The sequence below is a fragment of the Camelus ferus genome, chromosome 11, assembly GCF_009834535.1.
Source record: "Camelus ferus isolate YT-003-E chromosome 11, BCGSAC_Cfer_1.0, whole genome shotgun sequence".
NCBI classification, from domain to species: Eukaryota; Metazoa; Chordata; class Mammalia; order Artiodactyla; family Camelidae; genus Camelus; species Camelus ferus.
Genome location: NC_045706.1, coordinates 70,115,035 through 70,138,673, shown reverse-complemented (window position 1 = coordinate 70,138,673; position 23,639 = coordinate 70,115,035). Strand labels below are relative to the sequence as shown.

The window sequence follows — 23,639 nt, the reverse complement described above, 5'->3', positions numbered from 1 at the left end:
CTTTGAGACTGCCAAACTGTCTTCTACAGCAGCTGCATCATTTTACATTCCTACCAGCAATGGATGAGAGGTATAATTTCCCTCTATCCCCACTAACACTTGTCATTCCCTGTAATTCTTGATTATGGCCATCCTGGTGGGTGGTATCTCATTGTGGTTTTGCCCGTCCCTTTTTACTGCCTCAAACACCAGCTTCCCTCTCCAGTAAAGAACTAGAGCATCAATTTTCTCCTCCTACGTGCTAGCATTGCTTGAAAAAGAAATCTATGAAATGGTATGTGTACACTTCACAATACCACTTCAGACCCTACAGGTATCTTTTAAATACTATGGTTATCGTTTTAGAAATGGTCACTCAAGGTTCTGGCAATTCCTCACGATACCCCCCGGTCCACCCCCCCCTCCCACCCCAGTTTAGGTAATAAACACATAATCAGGTAAATGCTGAAGTAGAAACTGTCTTGAGGCCCTAGATTTCTTATCTTCCTTGGTTGTATGGGTTTTTAAATAATGCAAACAGATTTTGATATGTGATTTTTTTCCTACAAAGGTGAGGATTTATAAAGTGAATAGAAAAGGTGCATTTGAAAGGTTTAGTGCATGCTCCAGAGTCAGATGTGGGCAATGGCAACGCAACAGGAGGAGGAGGAAAGAACTGCATCTTGGAAGTGAGATCTTACTGAAAACCTTTACTTTCCTCTCCCTTACTCAGGCGGTGGTTTTCCTGTAAACACAAACGCAAATACGTTTCACCAAATACCAAAGCTATGTGCACACACTTGAAGCAATAAAACAGGGAGACAGTCAGGGTGGAGATGCCTTCTGCAGGTCGCCACGCAGGCTGAAGAGCATTTCTCCACAAAGGAGGAGCTACACTTTGGACACCTGGGGTAACTGCTTAAGCAAATAGGTGCTGGGAAAGTATCTGTGGGATTCATCTCCATGAAGTACCTGGAGAAGTCACTACAGGTTATGAAACTTAGTGTTGTAATCCTTACACTTAGGGGGAAGCAGTGAAAAGCTGTTCAGTAACACTGTTGCAGTTGAACAGCTGAACAGGAGTGGTGGCTGGAGAAAGAAAAGAAATATGACTGATCCAGGTTTTGGAAGTTGAGGTCTTGGGAGCTGCTACACAGGTAGACCGAGGAAAAATACCCTATTCCCAGACTATAGTTAAAATAGCATTGACCCTAAAAATGTTCATAACTTACTGGCTTCCTTGGATCTAAGAGTCACATTAAAATGATTACAATTATATCAAAGTTGCCTCCCCCCCCCCCCCTTGATGCTCAAGTGATCTCTAATCAAAGAGGAGGGGGATCCTGGTAGAAAACATCTATAGGGTGAGACCTCACACAAACTCAGAATTACATGCCCAACATCCACAAAGCAAGAGTTCAGCCCAGGTCCTCCGGAACCTATTTCATCCACAAGGCATGTGGCCAGTCAATAGATGGACTTTGCAAGCTTCTTGCTTTAGGGCTGGAAGAGACCCTCGATTACCTAAAGCAGAAAACCTTCCTATGACACAGGCCTGTCGCAGGCTTGAGATCACTGCCATATACTAGTCAAGTTGTTTCATTTACTGTTCCTTTGTTCCTAAATCAACAAGGAGTTAAGATCTTGTGCACAAGAGGCGCTTACAATATGGAGGTTATTCAAACGTAATAAAATACAGTACTTGTGTTTTCCCTACCGGGCCTTGGCCACCCGATGAACTAAGCCCCAGCCTGAGTTTTTAATCCAGAAGATGCTGGATTGCCATTTAGGGGCCCATCTTCAGGCTGGGACCGTCGTTCATCAACAGACCGTTATGGAGGCTTACAAGGGCCCTGTTGCTAAGACGGGGTCAGGGTTGCGGTGGCCACAAGGTCTAGGAAGAGATGGCAGTACCTGCCCGTAACTAAATGCTCACAATTTAGCGCTGCGCACTCGCTATTATTATTACTAACTTCTCTTTCTCTTTTTGGAAAGCGAGGGTGGGAGAATGAGATCAAGGCTAATAACTAACTGAGCATTTACTATGTGGAAGGCCCTGCTGTGCGCCTTGGCAGTAACTCATGTAGTGGTCAGATAATCCTCCAAGGAGGGTCCAACTCTCCTCCTATCTTACAGACCAAGAAACTGAGCTACAAGCGAATCACGTCCTCGAGGTCACACAACCACTCGGGGGCGAGACCCCTGTGAACGCAGGCAGCCTGGCCCCACGCTGCCGGGAGAGAAGGCGCGCGGCGGGACGACCGGGAAGGAGGGAGCGGAAAGGGGAAGACGGCGGGCTCCGGGGCGGGGGATACAGGGGCGGGTTTTCTTTCATCTGAGAAAATACCAACGACGCTATCCGCTTATTGATTTGCGTATTGCCATCACTTTAGCTGCTGGCGTCACCTAATTAAAAAACTCCTAACTCTGTAATTCCCAACTCGGCCTCGATCCCGAGAAGACCTTCCCACGAGAGACGCGAGCCTGCTCCTTTTCTCCCCGTCCTATCCCGAGCCTCGCAGGGCCGACTCCAGCGGCGAACTACAACCCCCAGTATGCACCGCGCGGGAGGCAGCGTCCACGCAGGGGTGTTCCGAAGGTGCCTTGAGAAAAAAAAAATCACGTACATTTTCCGTCTCTTTCTCACCTTCACACTAGCTCACCCTCAGGAGGAGGTATCGTGTTTTTTTATGAACAGCTCACGCAGAGAAGCGTGTACAGTCGCTTCTGTGTTCAGGCGTGACAGAGGGCAGGCGCGACGCCGCCGCGCGGGCGCGAGGTCCCCCCCGGGCCACGCGCGGGGCGGAACCAGCGGCGGCGGGGCCGGGACGCAGGCCGGAAGTGTGCGAGCGCGAAGGGAGAAGCTTGAGTGGCTGCGGCTCACACTTCCGGCCAGTGCGTCGACGTCGGCCGGCTGGAAAGGGCGCCGCTTGGGGGTCTTCCGCCGCCGCTTTACGCGCTCCGCTTGTTCCCGGGCGCTCATTTTCCTGTCTCCTCGCCGTAGGCCGTGACGACATGAGCAGCAAAGAAGGTGGCGTCCTCTGCAGCCTTGGGTGTTAATAATTTTTGTCGCATTTCCCACTTCCCACCCTTGAGGGCTGCCCTCTCCCCTTGCATGCTCGGGGGGCTGCGGCCCTGGTGACTTTCCTGGCCACATTGGCACTGTTTACACCTCCTCGTTTTCTTACACCCTCGGGCCGTTTTTATCTTGGTGGGGTAATGGCCAGATCAAGGGTCCCCTTGGTGGAGCCAAAGGTTTGGAGAGGGGAGGGCAGAGCTGCTCTAATGTCATAATGTAAGCTGAGAAAGCCTCTGCTTCGCGAGGGCCCGTAGATAGCTGGTTTTAAAGGGAAGGAGGGGTTTGCCTGTGTTTCTTATTTTTGGTGAGGGGAAGTAATTAGGTTTATTTAATTTTGGAGGAGGTCCGGGGGATTGAACTCAGGACCTTGTGCAGGCTAAGCATGCTCTCTACCACTTGAGCTATACTCTCCCCTACTGCCTGTGTTACGTTTTTGTCAACTCTTGGTGATGGAAGAGCCCTGTCCAACCGTTTTCTCCTTCTCTACGTAAGGGTCAGGAGGGTTCAGGAAAAGGAAGCATGACAATTTCCCACATAACCAGAGAAGAGAAGGGAAGGATGTTCATTCATCTTCACCCGTGATGTTGGCCTTCAAATGTAAGTTCTCCATCATGTAAGCTGGTGAACGGAAGACAGCTAAAGAGATTGTGACGAGAGTCATTTATCCATGTTGTGCCCACGGAAACAGCTTCAAGAATTTTCCTGGAGGGTTTGCGGTGGATCTAGGTCTACCGTAAAAGTTGAGGTTACAAAAGTCTTGACTTTTTTTCCCATTATACTTTCACTGGTAAACATGGTTAATTAACATCAAACATGCCACGTAACTAAAAATTACTGCGTACGTGATACATATATGCCAGGTGTGTGTGTGTATATATATATATATCAGGTATATATGCTTATTTATATCAGGTGTATGTATTAATTGTGTATGTATTAGCTATATGTGTACATATATTTAATTTTTACTGTGTATTGGTTTTGTTTCCTCAGCTAGACTTTGAGGGTTTTTTTTTTTTAAATTAAGTTACTGGGGATTGAATCCAGGACCTCGTGCATGCTAAGCATGCGCTCTACCACTGAGCTATACCACTCCACCCCTCAGCTAGACTTTGGAAGACGGGGACTGCGTTTTTGTTTTGTAGCACTTTGCACAGTGTGGGAACTCATCTGTTAGTAAATCAAACATGTATATGTATTCACTGTTACGTTTTCTCAATATATTAACTTGGTCACGTTGTTTCTCTTTTCAAAACAAAACAAAACAGAATTCACCTAACTCTCGTCTTCTGTCCAGCATCCTATTCTTTATAGTTTTTGTGGTTCAGGAATCTAAGAGAGGCAGTCACCTGAAGGCCGGAATTGGGCTGGAGGATCCACAGCTGTTGGCAAGTTATGCCTCTGCCAATGACCAGCTCTGGGTTCCTCTGCATGTGGCCCCCTCCGTAGTACTGCTTGAATGTCCTCGTTTTGGCATCTCTAGACTGAGAGAAAGGAGGAGACCACAGTTCTCCTATCTTAATCTTGGACATCATACGCTGTCACTTTTGCTACATTCTATTTGTTAGAAATGAGGCAGTTTAAAAACGCTGCCTCGTATTTAAGTGGAAGGGAATTAGGGTCCACTTTTTGAAGGGTGGAGTCAAATTAATTTGCGGACGTATTTTAAAACCACCACAGCACCTACAGTGATCTTCAGGGAGTGAGACAACTAGTTGTAATTGAGTAGAGAGCATACTGAAAAAGCTGTATCCTCAGTGGAAAAACTACATCGGGTTAGGTATTTGCCCACCTTTTACTCACACACCCTGTACCGAGCTGCTTGTTTCCAAGCATATTTTGTTCTTACAGGTTTCTGCCTGCCTTTGTGCACATAGTTCTCTTTAAGCTTGAGATGGCTTCTGATATGGTGCCCCCTTGCCCATCTGTTGTGCTGTGGTTTTCTTCAAGTCCCAGCGCAAGTAGCTTCTTCCCTTCGAAGCCTGTCTGATTTTCTGCTCAAGCAAACTTGATGACAAACATTGCATTTGTTGAACATTCACCCATTCAGTCATGCAATATTTATTGAGCATCCGAGTTCTAGCATGTGTAGGTCATGAACAAGAAAAATGTAGTTCCTGCTTTACTGAACCTTTTATATATGTTTATTACAGCATGAACACATTTAATTATTTGTTTACATCTCTACCTCATTGGACTGAGCTTAAGGATAAAAACTGCCTTATTTAACTTTGTATTCATAGTATCTAGTTCACAGTGGTCACTAATGTGTTTATAATAAGTAGTGGATACATTTGATTATCTTGAAATATCAGGCAAAATCCTAGCCTAATTATTATCTCAGTAATAAAAGACTAGATATATTTAGGTCCTTGCCAGCTACTAATGTGGTTAATACTTTATTCATGTTCTGGGGTTTTTTTCATGCAAAATAGATGTGTGGATTGCTCCTTATGGGACAGGCAACTTGCTAGGTCTTTGGAGTGACAATGCTTCTCAAATAAAGTGGTTATTAAGACAGTTAAGTGGTTTATGGGTATTTCAACAACTATTTCTTAAAATTGGGAAATTTGATGCTATTAAAGTTTATAAACTTTTAATTTAAAAACTTCAGTTTCTTTTTTGTAGATATTTGTATTGTATATGACAAGGTAATTAAAAATAACTTCATATAATTTACTGAGGTAATTGAAAGAAAATTTTGTAAGTAGTTACGTGTGATAATTTTGTGATGACAATGTCATGTTTAATACAACAAACTCTTTTACAATAGTATACGTCTCATTGTGAGGCTCTGAGTGGTGAAATCCAGTTATGGCATACCGTATTTAAAGAATATCTTGGTTATTCTTGGCTATTCAAAGCAAAATGTTTGATTTCCAAGTACTTTAAAAATAAATAAGATGGCTTTGTCCCCTTCATTTTCATAAAGTAATAGTTGCCTTCTTGTGTATAGTGACAATATTGTTTGACAGCCTTTGGGTATAGAATAAGCATGCTTATGGCATGATGATGTGTTCTTAGCATTTCAACAGGAACTTGATGCAAGACATGACAAATATGAGAGACTCGTGAAACTTAGTCGGGATATAACTGTTGAAAGTAAGAGGACAATTTTTCTCCTCCATAGGATTACAAGGTCAGTAAATATCTTTAAAATTTGTTCAAATTGGATACAGTTTGGGGCATATTTTATATGTATTGTAAGTCAATGGACAGTAACTTGCTGACTTGCTCTGTGAACACTGGGATCAGAGGATATTAGCAGTTAGATTGTAAGAGTAAACATTTTAATAGAAATAGGAGGGAAGAATTCTTACTTTCAGAGCAGCTAGAGATTTGTGTTCTGTGAAGATCATTCACCAACGTAGAGCTGTTGTTTGTGAAAATATTAAAATCTTAATGGCTTCTTAGGGCCTATACATTAAAGCTTTGCCTGGATGATAGTTGGAAAAATTTTAATATCAGATAAACTTTAAATTCTGCTTCACTTACCTTCCCGTTCATTTTTCAGCTCATTGCAGTTTGGCTTTCTGCCTCAGAATTGAAATTGAAATTGCCTTTGTTACCTTCATATTGCTAAATCTAGTACACACTCTTCTGCTGTTTTCTTACTTATATTTTCATAGTGAATGATAGCGTTGACTACTTAATTCTATGAAAGTTCTTCTACCTTCAGCTCTGTGACATTCATTTTTCTTTGAAATTTCTTTCTCTAGGACTTCACTGTTTTTCTAGGTAGGCGCTGTGTATTTAATAGATTTCTTGGTTGTAAGTAACAGAGGCCAGACTAAACAAGTCAAAGTTCAAGAGGAGAGAAGTGAATTATAGAGATTCAGGAATATTTTATGAATCTCCATTTCTGGTCTTTATTTGCTTCATATTTCATTTGACTAGTTTTCTTTGCTTCTCTCTTCTCCATGGGGGTGGAAATCACTTACTCTGCAACTCCCAAGGAGAGATTCTTGTTACATTACACATTCCAGATGCCTCAAGGATAGCAATGATTGGCTTTCCACAAATGTATCTTACAAAGTATTTAAGAAAGACCAAATATAATTTATGAGCTTTTCATTATTAAAGTATTATTGAAGTATTCTATTCACTACCTTACAGCTTTTAGGTTAACTCTCAGATGATTTAATTTTTATTCCATTAAGTGGAAGCAAATTTGCCATATGTAGATTTATTGGAAGGTGGCACTGTTAACCTTTTCTTTTTCATACTTGAGTCTAAAATTGGTGTTTGCTTATTTTCTTAAGACGTTTTCAGACAGCTTATACACACTTGAGCTTATGTTATGGAAAGAAGCATCACTGATCATAATTAATCATAATTATGAACACTTTTTTTCAGTGAAAATTGCAATTCTAAAACAATTGCTGTCACTATTCAGCAGTTTAAATAAATAATAGAACTGTAACATCAGAACTTGGTATTTTAGAAAAAGCCACATTATTATGTAAAGTCATCTTTTAAATATGTGTTCTCCAAAAAAAGTAAATATTCATTAGTAAACATAGGATATAGTAATCTTTAGAAAAGTAAAAAATGACAGAGAAGTAGACACTGAGTGAAAGAAGTCAGTCAGTGACAATGTGCTAAGATAAGCACTATCAGTGAGCAGATTTCATATTTTATGCAATTTTAAAAAAGTCATAGTTGTGTCCATATTTACATTTTTGGATTAGTAAACTAAGAAGATTGTAAACTTCAGAAAACTTACAAACTACAGAGAGTAAAACTGTTTTATGAAGGAAATCAGTCAGAGGACATAAAGATAATTACTATTAATGATCAGGTTTCCTATTTTAACTATACTTTTATTTTCTTTAATGGGTGTAGGTAGATAGCTCTTTACCGGTGAGCTTTGATAGTTGGGTGTTTCAAGGAATTTTTTTCGTTTCATCTCATGATATTCTTGGATTATCCTTTTATTTCTGTAGAATCTGTTGTCATGTCCTCTCTCTCATTCCTGATCTTGGTAATTTGTATCCTCTCTTTCCTGATCTGTCCGGCTAGAGGTTTATCAGTTCTGTTGATCTTAAAGGCCTCCTGTTGATTTCATTGATATTCTGTATGTTTTGGTTTTCTTGCACATTGATTTCTGTTATTTTCTTTTTTCTGCTTACTTTGAATTCACTTGCTCCTCTTCTAAAGAGTTTCTTAAGATGGAAGCTGAGATCAAAAATTAAACAGATCATTTCTTTTTTAACAGGCATTTAGTACTCCAAATATTATAAAATTTTTTTATTTAGTTCAGAATACTCTATTTTTCTTTCTGAGTTCATCTTTGACTCATTGATTGTTTAGAGGTATGTTTCCAAATATTTAGGAATTTTCCAAACATCTTTAAGTTTTTGATTTTATTGTTGTCAGAAAGGATACCATACTTTCCATGATTTGAGTTCTTTTAAATTTACTGAAAGTTGGTTTGGCTCAGAATATGGTCTGTCTGGATATTGTGCACTTGAAAACAGTGTGTATTCTGCTGTTGTTGGATGTAGTGTTCTGTAAATGTCAGTTAAGTCAAGTTGGCTGATAGGGTTGTTCAAGTCATCTGTGTCATTCATGACTTTCTGTATACTTGTTCTATCAGTTACTGAGAGAGGAGTTGAAATCTCTTCACTATAATTGTTGATTTGTCTCCTTTTGCAGTTCTAACAGTTTTTGCTTCATGTATTTGAGCTCTTTGCTGCATTAACATTTAGGATTGTTCTGTTCTCTTGATGACTTGACCCACTATTGTTTTGATAGTATCCCTGGAAATAGTCTTTGTTTTGAAGTTAATATAGCTACTCTAGTTTTCTTTTGATTAGTGTTGATAGAGTATATCTTTTTTCATCCTTTTATTTTTAATCTATTTGTGTCTATTTAAAGAGGATTTCTTATCTTGTTTTTTAATCCATTTATCCATTTTATCCAATCTGTGCATTTTATGGAGGTTTTTAGACCATTTACAGTTAATGTGATTATTGAATATGGTTGGATTTAAGTCTGTGATTCACTTTTCACTTTTTTGCCTTATTTTGGATTGAGTATTTTTTGTAATTCCACCTTATCTTATTTGTTAGCTTATTAGCTATAGGTTTTTATTTTGTTTTTATAGTGATTGTTTTATGGTTCCTAACATATAACTTGTCAGTCTACTATCCTTAATTTGCACAATACTGTATTAATTGAAACTTACACATATTAGAATCATGTCTTTCCTTTGCAGGGGTCTGTGGTAACAGTTACTTTGCAAATTGAGATCACAATGTTGATATGCACAGATTTCAGTTAACGTGATACTATGAGAAATAAAGACAGCCTGCATGTCACTTCAGATATAGTATAGGAACACTGTAATGGTATACTTCCTTTTCCGTTTCACCTCTACAAGCTTGGCTTTTGTGCTCCTTCAAAATACGTTATTATTTTTACTTAAACTTAAAAATTTTTACTTAATTTTTAAAAAATCATACTTATCCACATATTTACCATTTCTGGCATCCTTTATTCCTTTATGTATAGATTCACATTTTCATCTGGTATCATTTTCCTTTTGCCTGAAGAACGTCCTTTAATATTTGTTGTGGTGTCTGTCTGCTGGTGGTGCCTCAGCTGTTTCTGGCCTTGGGTGAGCTGGGAGCTTGGTACGCCTGCTCACTTAGGGTGCTGCTTTTTTCAGCTGTGGATAGTTTCCTCTAAGTCTGCACTGATCAGAATTCAGCTGCAGACTTGAGTGGGTCCCCTGTGTAGATCTCTGAAACTCTATCTGTATAGTTTTCTCCATTTGTTATTCTGCCTTGCAAGTTTTAGCCGCCTTGATCACCCTGAATCCCAACTCCTTGTCTGCTGAGGGAGACATGCAGGCTTCACCTAGGTTTCTCATCCGCACACTGTCACTTGGAAACCCTCCAGGCAATCAGATGGGACAGTCTTAGGGCACATGTCCTTTTTTTCACCCTTAATCAGAGATCACTGTCTCCTGCTGCCTGTTGTCCAGTGTCTGAAAACCACTGTTTTGTGTGTCTGTGTATTTATGTATTTTTCTTAGTTGTTAATGGTGGGAGGATAAATCCTATTCATGTAACTCCATCCTGACTAAAAGTGGGCATCTCCAGATGTCATATTTTTATGAACGTAATTTTTCTTGCAGTTATGGTCGTATTATCTGCACAACTTTTTATTCTTCTCTTTTCACTTGATACTAGCTGTCACACTTTTTTTTTAATTGAAGTGTAGCCAGTTACATTGTGTCAGTTTCTGGTGCACAGTACAATGTCCTGGTCATACATATACATACATGTATTCATTTTCATTACTTACATCATTTTTCAAGTTTTTACATACTTTTAATAGAATATAATTATACTTTTGAGTTAGTAGCCAAATACATCGAATATTTACTTAGCTCTGTTTGATATGTAGAGTATTTCAGTTTTTCACTATTGAAACATCTGACTGATGTTTTAAAAGTTCCCAATATCTTGATTATAGTGCTCCTGATATGGAAGAAATACTCACTGAATCAGAAATGAAAGTGGATGGCGTCAGACAGAAGATACTGCAGGCGGCCCAAGAGCTCTCAGGGGAAGACATGCATCAGTTCCACAGAGCCATGACCACAGGTGAGCCTCGGCTCCCTTCAGCGATAAACGTTCTTAAAAAACATAGTGTGTCACATGATTCATGTGTGAGTTGCATGAATTTTAATTGGCGCTTGATGGAATATTACTGGTTCAAAAAATTAGGACTTTGAATAGTAATGTAAAGGTAATCAAAAATTGTTAAATTGGCTTTATTTTTCTGTGTGGGAGTAGTCATTGATAGATTTTAATGAAGTAATTGAGGGAAGAGTTAACAGATGAACTTGTTCTTGAGTGTGCAGGGTGTATTCAGGCAGGGCACGCCTCATTTCCCACTCGGGTGTATCTCACTTGTGGTTCCATGTTTTGGTTACAGTAGGTTCCCAGAAGAGAACGTTTAACCAGCCAGGGGGGCCAAAGCAGCTCGTAGTATTGCTCCATACTGGGGTTTTAGGATCATATTGGGTTTCATATATTCATTTTAAAAGTTTCAGGAAGTACTGGATCTTGGTGATGATCATTATTTGCAAATTAGCTGCATGAATATTTAAAGTGCTTGATCCGATCCTCTTCATCCTTTTCTTAATGAGAATTCACTGATAGGAGAGACACTGTATAATTCAGATGTACCCTGAAATTTGCAGAAAAGACAAAGTCACAGGTCGATTCATATTTTTAGAAGTATATGAAAGTTCTGTGTTCCTCTGTCAAATAGCTGACTCCACTGAGCTCAGGTCAGTTCCAGTGAGTGGCAAATGAGTTTATTTGGTATCTGCTCAGTGTATGTCCAATTTTAGTCTAAATGTTTATAATTTCAGCACTTGTTCTTCAGAAATGTCAATGTGTACTGTGTTGAAATGTCTTCATATCAGAGGAAATGCCTGCATACATCAGTTGAAGCTGGAGGTGTATGATTATAAACTAAAGTGATAACTCAAAACAGTTTTATTGAGGAGTCACTGCAGTATATTCCCAAAGGAGATACATTCCCATCATCATGATTTTTTATTTACTATTGGAGATTTATTTGGTTTTTAAAGTAATAGCACACATAATAAAAAAAGATTTATGAATTCAGTTTGTGTGGCCAGGTGGCACACCCTTGTACATGGCAGACTTGGCAGGGCTGGGAGAGAAGATGAGAGATCCTGGTGGCAAGAAGAGTGAAGTCAAAGCTAAAACAAGCGTATGGAGGCAAACACAGGAGAATATCTTCATGATCTTGTGGGAGGAAAGATTTTTTTTTTAATGACAAAAAAAGCAATAACTACTAAAGGAAAAACAGATCAATTGAATTCCATTAAAATTAAGAAATTCTGTTTATCAAAAGACATCTTTAAGGAAGCAAAAAAGCAAGTTGAAGTCTGAGAAGACATTTAAATACATTAAATAGAGGACTCACATACAGAATATGTGAAGAAGTCCCACAAATCAACAGGAAGACGATTTTAAAAATGGACCAAAAAAACTTAAATAGGAGCCTCAAAAATGTGAATATTCAGATGACTACTGAGATATGAAAAAGTGCTCAGCATCATTATTCATTAGAGAAATGTAAAGTAAAACCATGAGGGAATGCCATTCACTCACCAGCGTGACTGACTTACAAATACCGACACCGCCATATAAAGACTTTGGCACTTTGTAGCTAAAAACACATGACTGCCGTGTGATCACTTCTGGGTGCGTAGCCAAGAGGAGTGAGGCTTACGTCACCAGGAGACATGTGCAGGAAAGTACGTAACAGCTGTAATTGTGATACCCTGAAAGCAAAAGGTGGCCCAGCTGCCCAGCCATAGGAAAATGAATACACTGGTGTGGTTGTGCAGTGTAGTACTGCACAGCGGTAAAAAGTGAGAAATTTATGCAGCAGCACATACAAATTTCACATTCTGTTGACAAAATATGCAGACACGAAAGAGTATCTAACTGTAATTCTGACGTTCAAAAGAGGCACAGTTAATCTAGGGAGATAAAAGCCAGACTAGTGGTTACCTGAGGGTGGAGATTGCGGGCAGGGTTATAAACTAGAGGCACGAGGGAACCTTCAGGAACCATAGAAATGTTTTGTATTTCGATCTGGGTGGAGTTACATAGGTGTAACCCATACGTACAAATTCATTGAGTTACATAGTTAAGACTTACGTGCTTTATGTAAATTACTACTCATTTTTTTAACAAAAAGAATCAGTGTTAACTGATGAGCTCTTAGCTTCTTTTTCCAGAGCAGTTCTTTGTATCAGGAAATCATATCAGTAATAACTCCCTGCATGGTATTCCTGTGGTGAAAGGATGTGTATGTTTGGTGAAAACAGCCATGCCTTTCACATTGATGCTGCTCTGTCTAAACCCATTTGGTGAAACCTCTCTTGGGTACTCTGTCCTTTCTAGTTGGTTGACAGGGCAGATGATGTTGGGGGCAACTTTTGCCATGTTCTTTTTGATTGAAAGTTTTCATGTGCGTTTTCCAGTGGAAGTGGAGGCGGAGCGGGGAGGTAACCTGGAACATCTCGCACGTTCACCTCGGTCAGTCCTCAGGGAGGTTGGCATCCAGGAGTGTGTTGTAGACTCTTGTCAGGGATACAGATTTGGAGCAGTGGTATTTATCAGTTTATATGTGAGTATTATGCTGCCAAAGGGTGTCCCAGGGAATTATCACTATTGTTCCTTCCCCCGTCTTTTACTATTTTTTTTCTTTTATTTCTTTTTTTGAACGGGGGAGGTAACTAAGTTTATGTATTTATTTTTTTAATGGAGGTACTGGGGATCGAACCCAGGACCTGAGCATGCGAAGCACACATCTCTGCCTCTGAGCTGTACCCTCGCCCTCCCTTGTCTTTAACTGTACTAGAGCGAGAGCCATGGAGGGTAAATAGTTCAGTCACAGTGGTCCTGCTGTGTGTGAATAGATACACACTTACAGTCTTGGGGGCTGCTGGGTGGTGGAGTTGGTGGTGGGGCAGCAAGTTGGAGCGAGTTTCTAGAAAGTTCTTTAAAAATTTTTTATTTATTTTTTATTAAAAAAATTTTTTTTAATGGAGGTACTGGGGATTGAACCCAGGACCTCAAGCATACTAAGCATGCACTCTACCACTGAGCTGTCCCACACTCACCCTGCCCCCCACCCTAGAAAGTTCTTCATCTGAAGAAGCGGCACAGTCTGAATCTCTTACTGCATCAGAGTTAATAGAAATCCCGTCCTGTAGCTTCAAGTATCCTTACTAACTTGGGTAACTAAAGGTAAGTTTGAAAAGCTTCCATAACCTCGATCGTTTTTTCCCATCACCTCACAGAGTAAGCTTATCTTGTAAAAAGTCATGGTAGTGTAATGCGTGTTAAATAAAAGCTGACCACAGTTGTCTTCACTTTTGACTTCACTCTGTGCTTAAAACTTTTGTACTGTTACAAGACTTGTATATTTCCCTCACAGTGTTAGTGTGTCATCATATGACGTCATGTTTAGATTAAACTTTTCAATTCCTTATTAGTTCATGATTAAGCCCACTAGTCCTGACCACTGAAAGTTCCCTAGACATCTGGGGGGATAGTGTAGATTTGCTGTCTTTGGCCCAGTCAGTAATCTATTTTGTGTGTCCTTTATTCACCAGTGAGTGAAGTATAAGCAAAGGCATTACATAAGGGCAAGGACCATAGAGATAGTGACACAAAAAGAAACCCAGAAAGTTGTGCTTGGCTTTTAGAACAAAATGGAGAAATGGAGGAAGAAGGGCAAAAGGGACATTTCATTGTCAGCAGAGTATTTCTTAAATCAGGAGAAGGTTTAGATAGGGCGTTAGTAAAGTGGGAGCAGTCTTTCTTCAGGTGCCCCCTTCACTCTGTCATTGAAGGTCATTATAAGCACCATGGTCTGGTTACGACCTTTGTTTAGGATTTGAAAATTTTCTTTGAAGATTACCAACTCACGGAGTAAAAATTTTAGGATCTTCTGTGTCTTACTTTTCTGTAGGAAGCCTTTAAAATAAAATGAGGTTCTTGCAATTGAAGCAATAAAGATGTTTTTTCTTAAAAATTAAGGAATAAAGCAGTCAAGTAGGTGTCTGGGACTGAAAAATTTGCTGACAGATATTTTATTTGATAAAATAAGGTTATTTATAATCAGAGTAGCGTTAACAATGCAATGCTTATGAATAGCTTGCGGCTTGTGATTGTTAAGTGCTTGTTTTGGTGTTACTCCAAACAGTTGTTCTTTTGACTTGAAGATAAAACAATTCTGGCACTGAACTAAAGGCGCTGTGTGCTTTTCCTCATTAAGAATAGTGCTAATGGCACGCAGAGCATTTCCCTGAGGGACACTTGTCTGCGCTCAGGCAGCGAGTATCCTACTCATAACTGAACAACAACAAAAAGTTAGGTCTGTTTTCTACACATTTCTTATCAGAGTAGATTACAGATGGTCCCGGGGGATGGTTAAACAAATGACAAATAATTAGTTGCTTGAAATAGGTCACTTAAATTTTCTTGTGTGTGTGCCCTGTCATGTTTTTGTTTGTCTTTTTTTTTTTTTTCTATTGTTGAAAAAGTAACAGTTGGGGAAAATGTCTTCCATCTCAGAGGAAAAAATATTTCTTTTCTTTCTTTTTTTAGTTTAGTTTATATCACTGTGATCATATTAAAAATTGTCATTTAACTTTGAGACATTCTCGTGCACAAAACTGTTTAGACCCTAACTAATATTTAAATTCTCTTCTGCAAGAATGTAAATGATGAGTTAAGTGGGTCTTTTGGGCCAGTTACAATTTTTTTTTAAATGGTTGTTCTTTATATTCATAACCTTTGCAGTCTCCCTAGTCACAGATACTATTTTTACTGCTTCGTAAGTGGGGAAATTGAGACAGGAGTTAAGCAGCTTATCCAAGGTTGTAAGCTAGTAAGTGGTGCCACTGGTTTCTTATCATATAGATTTAATTTACTTAGTGACTTTAGAACCTAACCCCTAGTAAAGGCTTTATCTTTGCTCAAACACCCTTTCCCCCAAATATGAAGGTTTTTCTTATAAACCCAGCACTCATTGTGGCTCTTGTTTTCCCGTAGCATTTGGCATCTTTTGACATATTCTGTAACCTCCTTATTTCTTATATTTCTTGTTTCTCTCTCCTCTACTAGAATGTGGACTCTGCACATCTCTACAGAAGTTTGTTGCTACTGTTAACTGATGTATCCCAGACACTTAATCTAGCTTAACTTTGATAAATGTTGACAGAAGGAAGAGCGAAACGGTTTTATAAGGGCTTTTGTTGTTGTTCAACCAAGTCTTTTATTTGATGGTTTGCTTTTGCATATTTTTGTTTGACTGCTGTTTTGTTCCTTCCAAAAGGAAACATGTTTCCAGGGGCTGTTTTGTAGGCATAATGGCAGAACAGGGTCAACAGTAATAGTTAGGGAGGTTCTAAAGCTGATTATATCAGTATAAAGAAAGTGGATATCATTTTAGCATAAGAGCAAACTTGCAAAGGCTCGCTGGAAAAATGAACCAGGATATGAAGCCTTTGGAATAAATAATGGAAGAATTTAGTGAAGGGAGAGATGATAGCTAAAAATGGGATTTTCCTGTTTATAAGTGAGATTAAGTGTGCAAGATGTTAGTTCAGGTAAAGCTAAGTACTGAGACAAGTGTATAGACCTGTGACATTTTGGTGGCGTGACAAAATAGGACTCGTTTCCTTCTCACTTAAAGTCCAGGCTTTGTGATCGTGGTTTGAGTATGTTCTGCCCGCTTGGTCGTTCAGGGACCCAGCATCTTGGGGCTCTGGAGTTACCAGTACACGGTTTCCAAGATGGGCCAGGGCATCAGCATACAACTGGCAGGTTGTGGAAGGAGGGATGTAGGGTTGCCTGGGGTTTTTAGGGGCCAGCCCACGAAGTGGCCTGGATCGCTTCTGCCCACATTTTATTGACCAGTCACGTGGCCACACCTAACTTCAAGGGGCAGTGAGAAATGTGGTCTCTGTGCCAAAGACGGTGAAATATGAAATGGTTGACTTTTCTCTGCCCAGTACAGTAGTTTGATGTCCATTTGGTTTAGTGGGAAATCCAGGCATATGCATGTTGTTGGATTTAAATTTTTTTCTGAATGTGTTTGAATTTGGTTTGAAAGCATTCATTTGCCTAATTTGAAAATAATTTTACAACTGAGAGAGTGGTTGAAGGACACCTAGTGCCACCACCTCGTTTTGTAAACGAGCTTAGAGACGGTATTGGAATTGCAGTCTGACTGGTTCCGTCCGCTCTGGTAAACTTTCTGCTCAGCCGTCTCCTCTCTGCTAGGTAGTATTTGGCCCTTTGTACTGTAATTGTTTTCTCCAAAGCCAGAGGCTTTTATTGGAAGATATCAGATCCTATATCTGGTTAAAGACTCATACTTCCTTTAATTTTACCCATATATGTAAGATAGATGTTTAAGTTTGCGTTCAGATGTGATGAGTCAGTAAACATTTTTTGTGACTGTTTTCATCACAATTTAGTAAGTCTTTACCTTATACTACAAACTTCTGTGGTGAATCCTGTGACCATGAGAAAATCTCTCGTAGGCATTTTGTGGGTTGCAAAGACTCAGTTTGTGACCATTCTTTTTAGATAAATGTCCGAAACCCATTACTTAGACTGGCCAAGTATAGGAAGGTCTTTTAACCCAGTTTCTCTTTCATCTCTGACAGTCTTACTGCTTTTCTGAAATCCTGTTTCAGAAAGTTGCTCTTTGAGCTGGGGTCTGTCAGTTGGTAAGGATGGGGCTAAGCAGGGAACATGGGAAGAGACGGCTTCTTGCTCAGTTTGGACATAAGCATCAAGTCAGAGAGCTTCCTATTCCTTGACAAACTGTCTTCGGTTTACCATGCCTTAACAGGATAAACGTGAGTGTCCTCTTAACATAATTTACTATTACTTCTTAGAATCATAGCGCATGTTGGGCTCAGGTAACATTTTCGAAGAACGATAGTCTCTCTTAATTGTGAACTAATACATTGAAAAGAAAACGAAAAAAAGAACCAAACCATTGCTTTCTTTAAAGAAGTTTTAAATGTTGACTAACAAAAGTAACGCCCGTCATTCTCATTTTAATTGTTCCCACCTCAGTTTAATTCAGCAGTTACAGACACTGACACACTATTTTCTGTAAATCTTGTAACGTAGGTAGATGTTTGTACTTTACAAATGGGGAAATTGAAGTTCAGTAACTTAGTAAACTTACCTTAGTTCACACAGCTAGCAAGAGGCTGAGCTGGCTTTTGAACCAGGGGCATCCTCATTTCAAGCCTGTGCTTTCCCTTGTGGCTTTATCATATTTTATTTAGAGGAAGACTGGAGGCAGCGGGGCGAGTAAGGAGGCTCTGGTGGTCATTCTTGGTGTGAAGTGAACAGGCCTCCAGTTTGGTGTTAGCAGTGGGGACAAAGAGGAAAGGCCATGTTTTTAGGACATGATTTTTTTTTAAAGTGCAGGGCAAAGGGAACAGTCTGGGAAAACCTTTAGGTTTCTGGTCTCGACAGCTGGTTGAATGGGAGTGATATTTGCTAAAAGAAGAAAACAGGGAGACAGAGCGGGTTTGGGATGTGATTAATTGGACATAATGGAGCATCCAAGCAGCGTCCTAATAGGCAATTGAGTCTGTTCGTCTAGAGAACTCAGCGTGCAGTTACAGCCTTGGAGTCATCTGCTTATAAGCTGTAGAATTTGTAGGATTTATAGAAATGGGTCATTTTGTCCAAAGAGTGTGTAGAGTGAGAAGAAACCCAAAGATGGGGTCCTGGCACCTTAACTGAAGGAAATAGAATGGAACATTTGATGGGATAGGTCCCTGGAGAACCAGAGGAGGGTGGGATTGACGACCTAGAGGAAGGCTGCCTCTTTTGAGATGGGTGTTTAGGGACGGGTGTAGAGGCAAGCAGTTTAGAAAATTCTTGCTCAGTAAACGTCTCCTTTCCAGTCTTGTGCTGAGAAGGGGTGGGAGGTGGAACAGTGGTTTAGAAGTGATGGGAGGCTGGAGATAACAAGGAGGGCTTAACCAGGAACATCTGATCGTTATCGTTAATCATTTTTGAAAGTTTACCTGATCAATAAATATGATCTTTCCTGTAGAGCAGTAGGGATGAATGAGGTAGAACGGTTAGAGTAATTCATGGTTGGGATCTTGCTAGTTAGCTGCAGCAGAGAGACGCTGAGAGAAGCAGGGCAAGAGAGCCAGCTTGAGACACTGTTATGAGCATTCTGGTTGTTAAAAGAAAAACATACTTCTGTATCTGTTGGTAACTAGCATGTTATTAACTATTATGAGTAGTGAAATTAATTTATAATGCCAGGGGTGGGGGGATGGGTACAGCTCAGAGGTAGAGCATGGGCTTGGCATACACGAGGTCCTGGGTTCAACCCCCAGTCCCTCCATTAAAGTAAATAAACAAACTAACCAACCCTAATTACCCTCCAAATGAATTTATAATACAGATTTCAATGTTAACTGATTGATCTCCAAAGCCAAACATACACTGTGATTCCAAGATGCCATATTAGTTTGCTAGAACTGCCACAGACTGGGTGGCTTAACGAACAGAAATTTATTTTCTCAGTTTTGGAGGCTTGAAGTCCAAGTTCAGGGTGTCAGCAGGGTTGGTTTTTTCCTGAAGCCTCTCTCTTTGACTTGAAGGTGGCCATTCTCTGTGTCCTCACCTGGCCTTCCCTCTGTGCGTCCCTGGTCTCTCCTTGTCCAGACACCACTCAGGTTGAGTCAGGGCTCCCGCTAGTGTCCTCGTTTTACCTGAATAACCTTTAAAGGCCCTATCCCCAAGTAGAGTCACATTCTGAGGGACTAGGGGTTAGGGCTTCAGCATACGAATCTTAGTGGGGCATAATTCAGCCCATAACAGGTACTTTCTGATTTGTGCATTGCAGCTGGGGGCAGGCTGCAGATAGTACGGTATTTCTGGGTGGGGAGACTGGGGAGTTGCTCTAAGTCCTGGGGTTGGGTGGGGGGATTTGTGTGGTGCAGCTGAGCTGTGGCCCCTCCAAAAGAAGTGCCCTCAGGTGTTTGGGAAGTCTCCCTGGACCGGGATGTAAATACGTCTTTCACCCCGAGCACGTTCATCTCAGGGTGAAGTAATAGGCTTTGAGGGGGGTTCGGGGAGCTTTGCTGTATTTGAGACCAAAAAATGAAAACCCCTGGTAGAGAGGGGAGGGGCTGTCTCTGCACATAGGTCTGGGGAGGGGAACCTGCCCCGGGTCTTACTGAATGAACAGAGGACAGCACACGCCCCCAACAAGTGACATCAGAAGCCTCCTTTTTTTCCTCCTCTACTCTTCTCTGTCCCCCCATGGTTAGAGGAGGGAGGGTGATGGGAACAGTTCAGAGATTTGATGAATGGTGAGGAGAGTTGGAAGCTGAAATGGAGGCCAGCCTGTGAATCCCCACATGGGCAGGACCCCCACTCACCTGACGACTCATTTTCTACCACTGAGCTGTACCCACTATCAGTCACTCCCCATCTCCCTTCCCCCACTCCAGTACCTCTGCCCTCGGCAGCCACCAGTCTACTTTCTGTCTCCATGGATTTGCCTGTTCTAGACATCACATCTAGAATCATGAAATGTGTGACTTCTTGTGACTGGCATCTTTCACTTAGCCTCACGTTTCAGAGTTAATCTATGTCAGCATTCCTTTTTATGGCTGAAGAACATCCCATTGTACGTATGTACCACATCTTGTTTATCTGTTCTTCAGCTGATGGACCTTTGGATTGTTTCCACTTCTTGGCTATTGTTAGTAACACTGCTGTAAACATTCATACAAGTCTTTGTGTGAACATACGCTTTCAGTTCTGTTGGTTATATACCTGGGAGTGGAATTGTTGGGTCAAATGGCAGACAGTATTCTAAAACACTAAAAGTCTAGGAAGAAAGCTGAGACCTGAAATACGAATTTATGATGAAACCTCTGTTTTGTCTGTTTACCATTATATATGGTTTTTGATTGAGATTTGGCCTGGATGTATGTTGCTTAAATATTATAAGAATAAGTAAACCTTTGAAAATTAAATAAGAATATTGTAAGAGTAATCAGAAACCTTTAATTAGGTTTCCTTGTATATGTTCTAATATAGCAAGGAGAATAATAACAAATTACATAAAAGCAGCCTACAGACCTCGCTCTCACTGGCAGCTGATTTTGGACTTTGTCCAAGGCAGAAGCAGAAGGGGAAGGCATTGTTTGATGGAATATGGCCATAGATTGAAAATTTTCACCTTGGGGATTATTCACTGAAAATAGCGGATGTCCTTTTCATCAAGTTGAAACATAACTTGTTTAAACATCCTTTTACCTAGATGTGACCAAAAATGCTTTCAGTGTTTGGGACCAGGGTGGCCTTGAACTTTCTCCGTGGTATATCTCGAAACCTAATTTATATGGATTAGGTATGGGCACATCTCTGAAGTAGCTTTAATCAAACAGACCCCAAGGACAACTTAAGTAATGACGTTAGATATACTTGAAAACATAATATTTGGTAGCCACTCGCATTAGTAGACATTGATACCACAGATGAATTTTGAGGGCTCTTGTCCCCTGTCCTCTCTTTTCCTCTATAAAAAATAAATCAGACAACTGTAAGACCTCCAAGTCTGAACTTCATCAGTTTGAACTCCAGTCTTGGAAGAATATTTCTTTTTTAGTGGACTTAAATCCAAAGTACTATAAATTAAGTACAGTTAGATCTGAACATTTGAATACCACATTTTAAAATGTTTTTGTCAAAACACTTAGAGTTTCGTAAAGCTAATGAGGAACGAGGAAGATTATTATAAGCAATTCACAAAGCATTTGAATCTGTTCTGTATATGAAGTGCTGTCTTTGGGAATGGGGGGAGGAACAAAGCTGTAACACAGGGATGATTCTGGCCTCCAGGTTCTAGGGTGCAAAGTAGGTGGTCCTGCAGCTGTTGGCAGCACAGAGCCGGCCGAAACATTTAACTGAAGGATGAGTCTTAGATAGTGGGTTTGAAGAAGTGAGTGCTGCCTTGATTGGAGTGTATCAAAACACGTAAACTTTTTTTACAGGTAGAAAAAGATTTGAGAGAAGGCACTGTAGGCACAGACTAGCAGAACCCGTAAGTGTATAGTACAGGAAATTAGAGAATAAGGTTAAACCAAGCATGGAGAAAAGCTCAACTGGGGGCTTAGTGGAGGGAAACAAGTCAGAAAAAGTGGGTATGTTTTATATGGAGTTGAATGTAAAGAAGCAGGTGAGGTGGGAGGGGCGTGAGCTTTTGAATGACAGAAATGCTGTTTCCCTACTCATAATGTGACCAAGGTGAATTTCTCAATTTCTTACAGCCTCAGTGTGTTCATCCATAAAGGAGGATAGTAATACAGCCATGTAAGGTTATGAGGAACTTTAAAAAGGTGGATGTAACATACCAGATACATTATCTTACATATAGTTGACACTCAAGACTTAGGTATACCGATATTTTATTTATATATTTTTTCAGGAGGGAGGGAATAGCTCAAGTGGTAGAGCACATGCTTAGCATGCACGAGGTCCAGGGTTCAATCCCCAGTACCTCTTCCAAAAATAAATAAATAAATCTAATTACCTCCCCCCTCCAAAAAAAGAAAAAAATTAAAGTCTTGGAGTCTTCTGAGTAGTACCCAAAAGAACTGAAAGCAGGGACTCCTGAAGGTTTATTTATGCTCATGTTCACAACAGCATTATTCACAACACCAGGAAGGCAGAAGTAACCCAAATGTCCGTGGATGGATGAATAGATAAACACCATGTGGTGATTTCATAATGGAGTACTATTCAGCCTTGTAAAGGAAGGGAATTCTGACACATGCCACAACATGGGTGAACTCTGAGGACATTATGCTGAGGGAAATAAGGCAGTCACAAGTGAATAAATACAGTATGGTCCATTTCTCTCAGGTACCCAGAGGAGTGGAATTCATGGGGACAAAGTAGAATGCTGATTGTTAGAGGCTGAGGGAGAGGAAATGAGAAGTTATTTAATGGGTATAGTGATGCAGTTTTGTAAGACAGAGTTCTGGAAATTCATGGTGGTTTTGGTGGCACAACAGTTTTAATAAACTTAATGCAGCATACCTCTACACTTGAAAATGGTTAAAATGGTAAATTTTACGTTGTTTACCCTATGTGGTGGATTTAATATTATTTCATAAGCATTTGTTCATAAGACTACAAACATTTTATCAACATCATTCAGTAGTGCTTTGTTGCAGAAGGAAATGGCGTTCCTATTTGGTTGCCATATAATTTGGTTTCACTGAGATGAATTTTTTTTTTTTTTTTGATGTTTCAGTAGAAGGAATAGTTCATACCAATCTAAATTGGAAAAGTACCACAGAGATCATGGTGTCTAATACTTTGGGATTATAACTGAGACACAGTCCTGGAAGTTGTATTTAAGTTGATTTTATTATCTACATATCATTTAAAAATATATTCATTAAAATAATTTTCCATGCTATGAATTGGCTCACACGGAAGGCTCCCACCTCATCAATTCCCGCACGTGTAACAAAGACCTTGCTCCTTGCGTGTGATTCCAGCATTTAAAGCACTGCTATTTTTGTTCAGCATGGCCCTGAAATATAAGCCAATCATAGGAATTTGGGGGCAGAATTATGCCTAGAAATATTAAAGTAGTTGTGATTTAACTTAACTGTAGGATAATTCATATTATACAGTACATACAAGCCTTGTACTTCTGTTGATGTAAAGAATCTTAAGAGCAATTCTGACATACAAATATGGGTTTATGTACCCATCTTTGAAATGTATACTTTGTGAGTTATAACTTGACCGTAGCATGAGTTGAGGCTGGTGATGTCAGTGGTGAGGTGGAATTAAGCAGGTTCTTATAAAGCATGTGAATGATTTTGCTCTGTATCCTGAGAGTCATGGAAAGTGATTTGGGCTTTAAGCAGGGAAGTGATGTGGTCATAGTTATTAAAAAGGCAAACAGTCTGTGGTGTGAGAAT

The 23,639-nt window shown here is 40.1% G+C and overlaps 1 protein-coding gene across 3 annotated transcripts in view; it reads left to right on the top strand.

The window, feature by feature from the left end:
* The first annotated feature begins 2,780 nt into the window (after positions 1–2,780).
* TSNAX (translin associated factor X) overlaps positions 2,781–23,639 on the top strand; it is a 393,490-nt gene continuing 372,631 nt past the window's right edge. The window contains exons 1-4 of one of the 3 annotated variants that reach the window (XM_032491818.1): positions 2,781–3,010; positions 3,551–3,655; positions 6,083–6,197; positions 10,544–10,674. In XM_032491818.1, the coding sequence (XP_032347709.1) occupies positions 2,995–3,010; positions 3,551–3,655; positions 6,083–6,197; positions 10,544–10,674 (367 nt within the window). In that variant the 5' untranslated portion in view covers positions 2,781–2,994. The remainder of the gene's footprint in view (positions 3,011–3,550; positions 3,656–6,082; positions 6,198–10,543; positions 10,675–23,639) is intronic. The other 2 variants (XM_032491816.1, XM_006183719.3) reach the window with 2 other exon arrangements.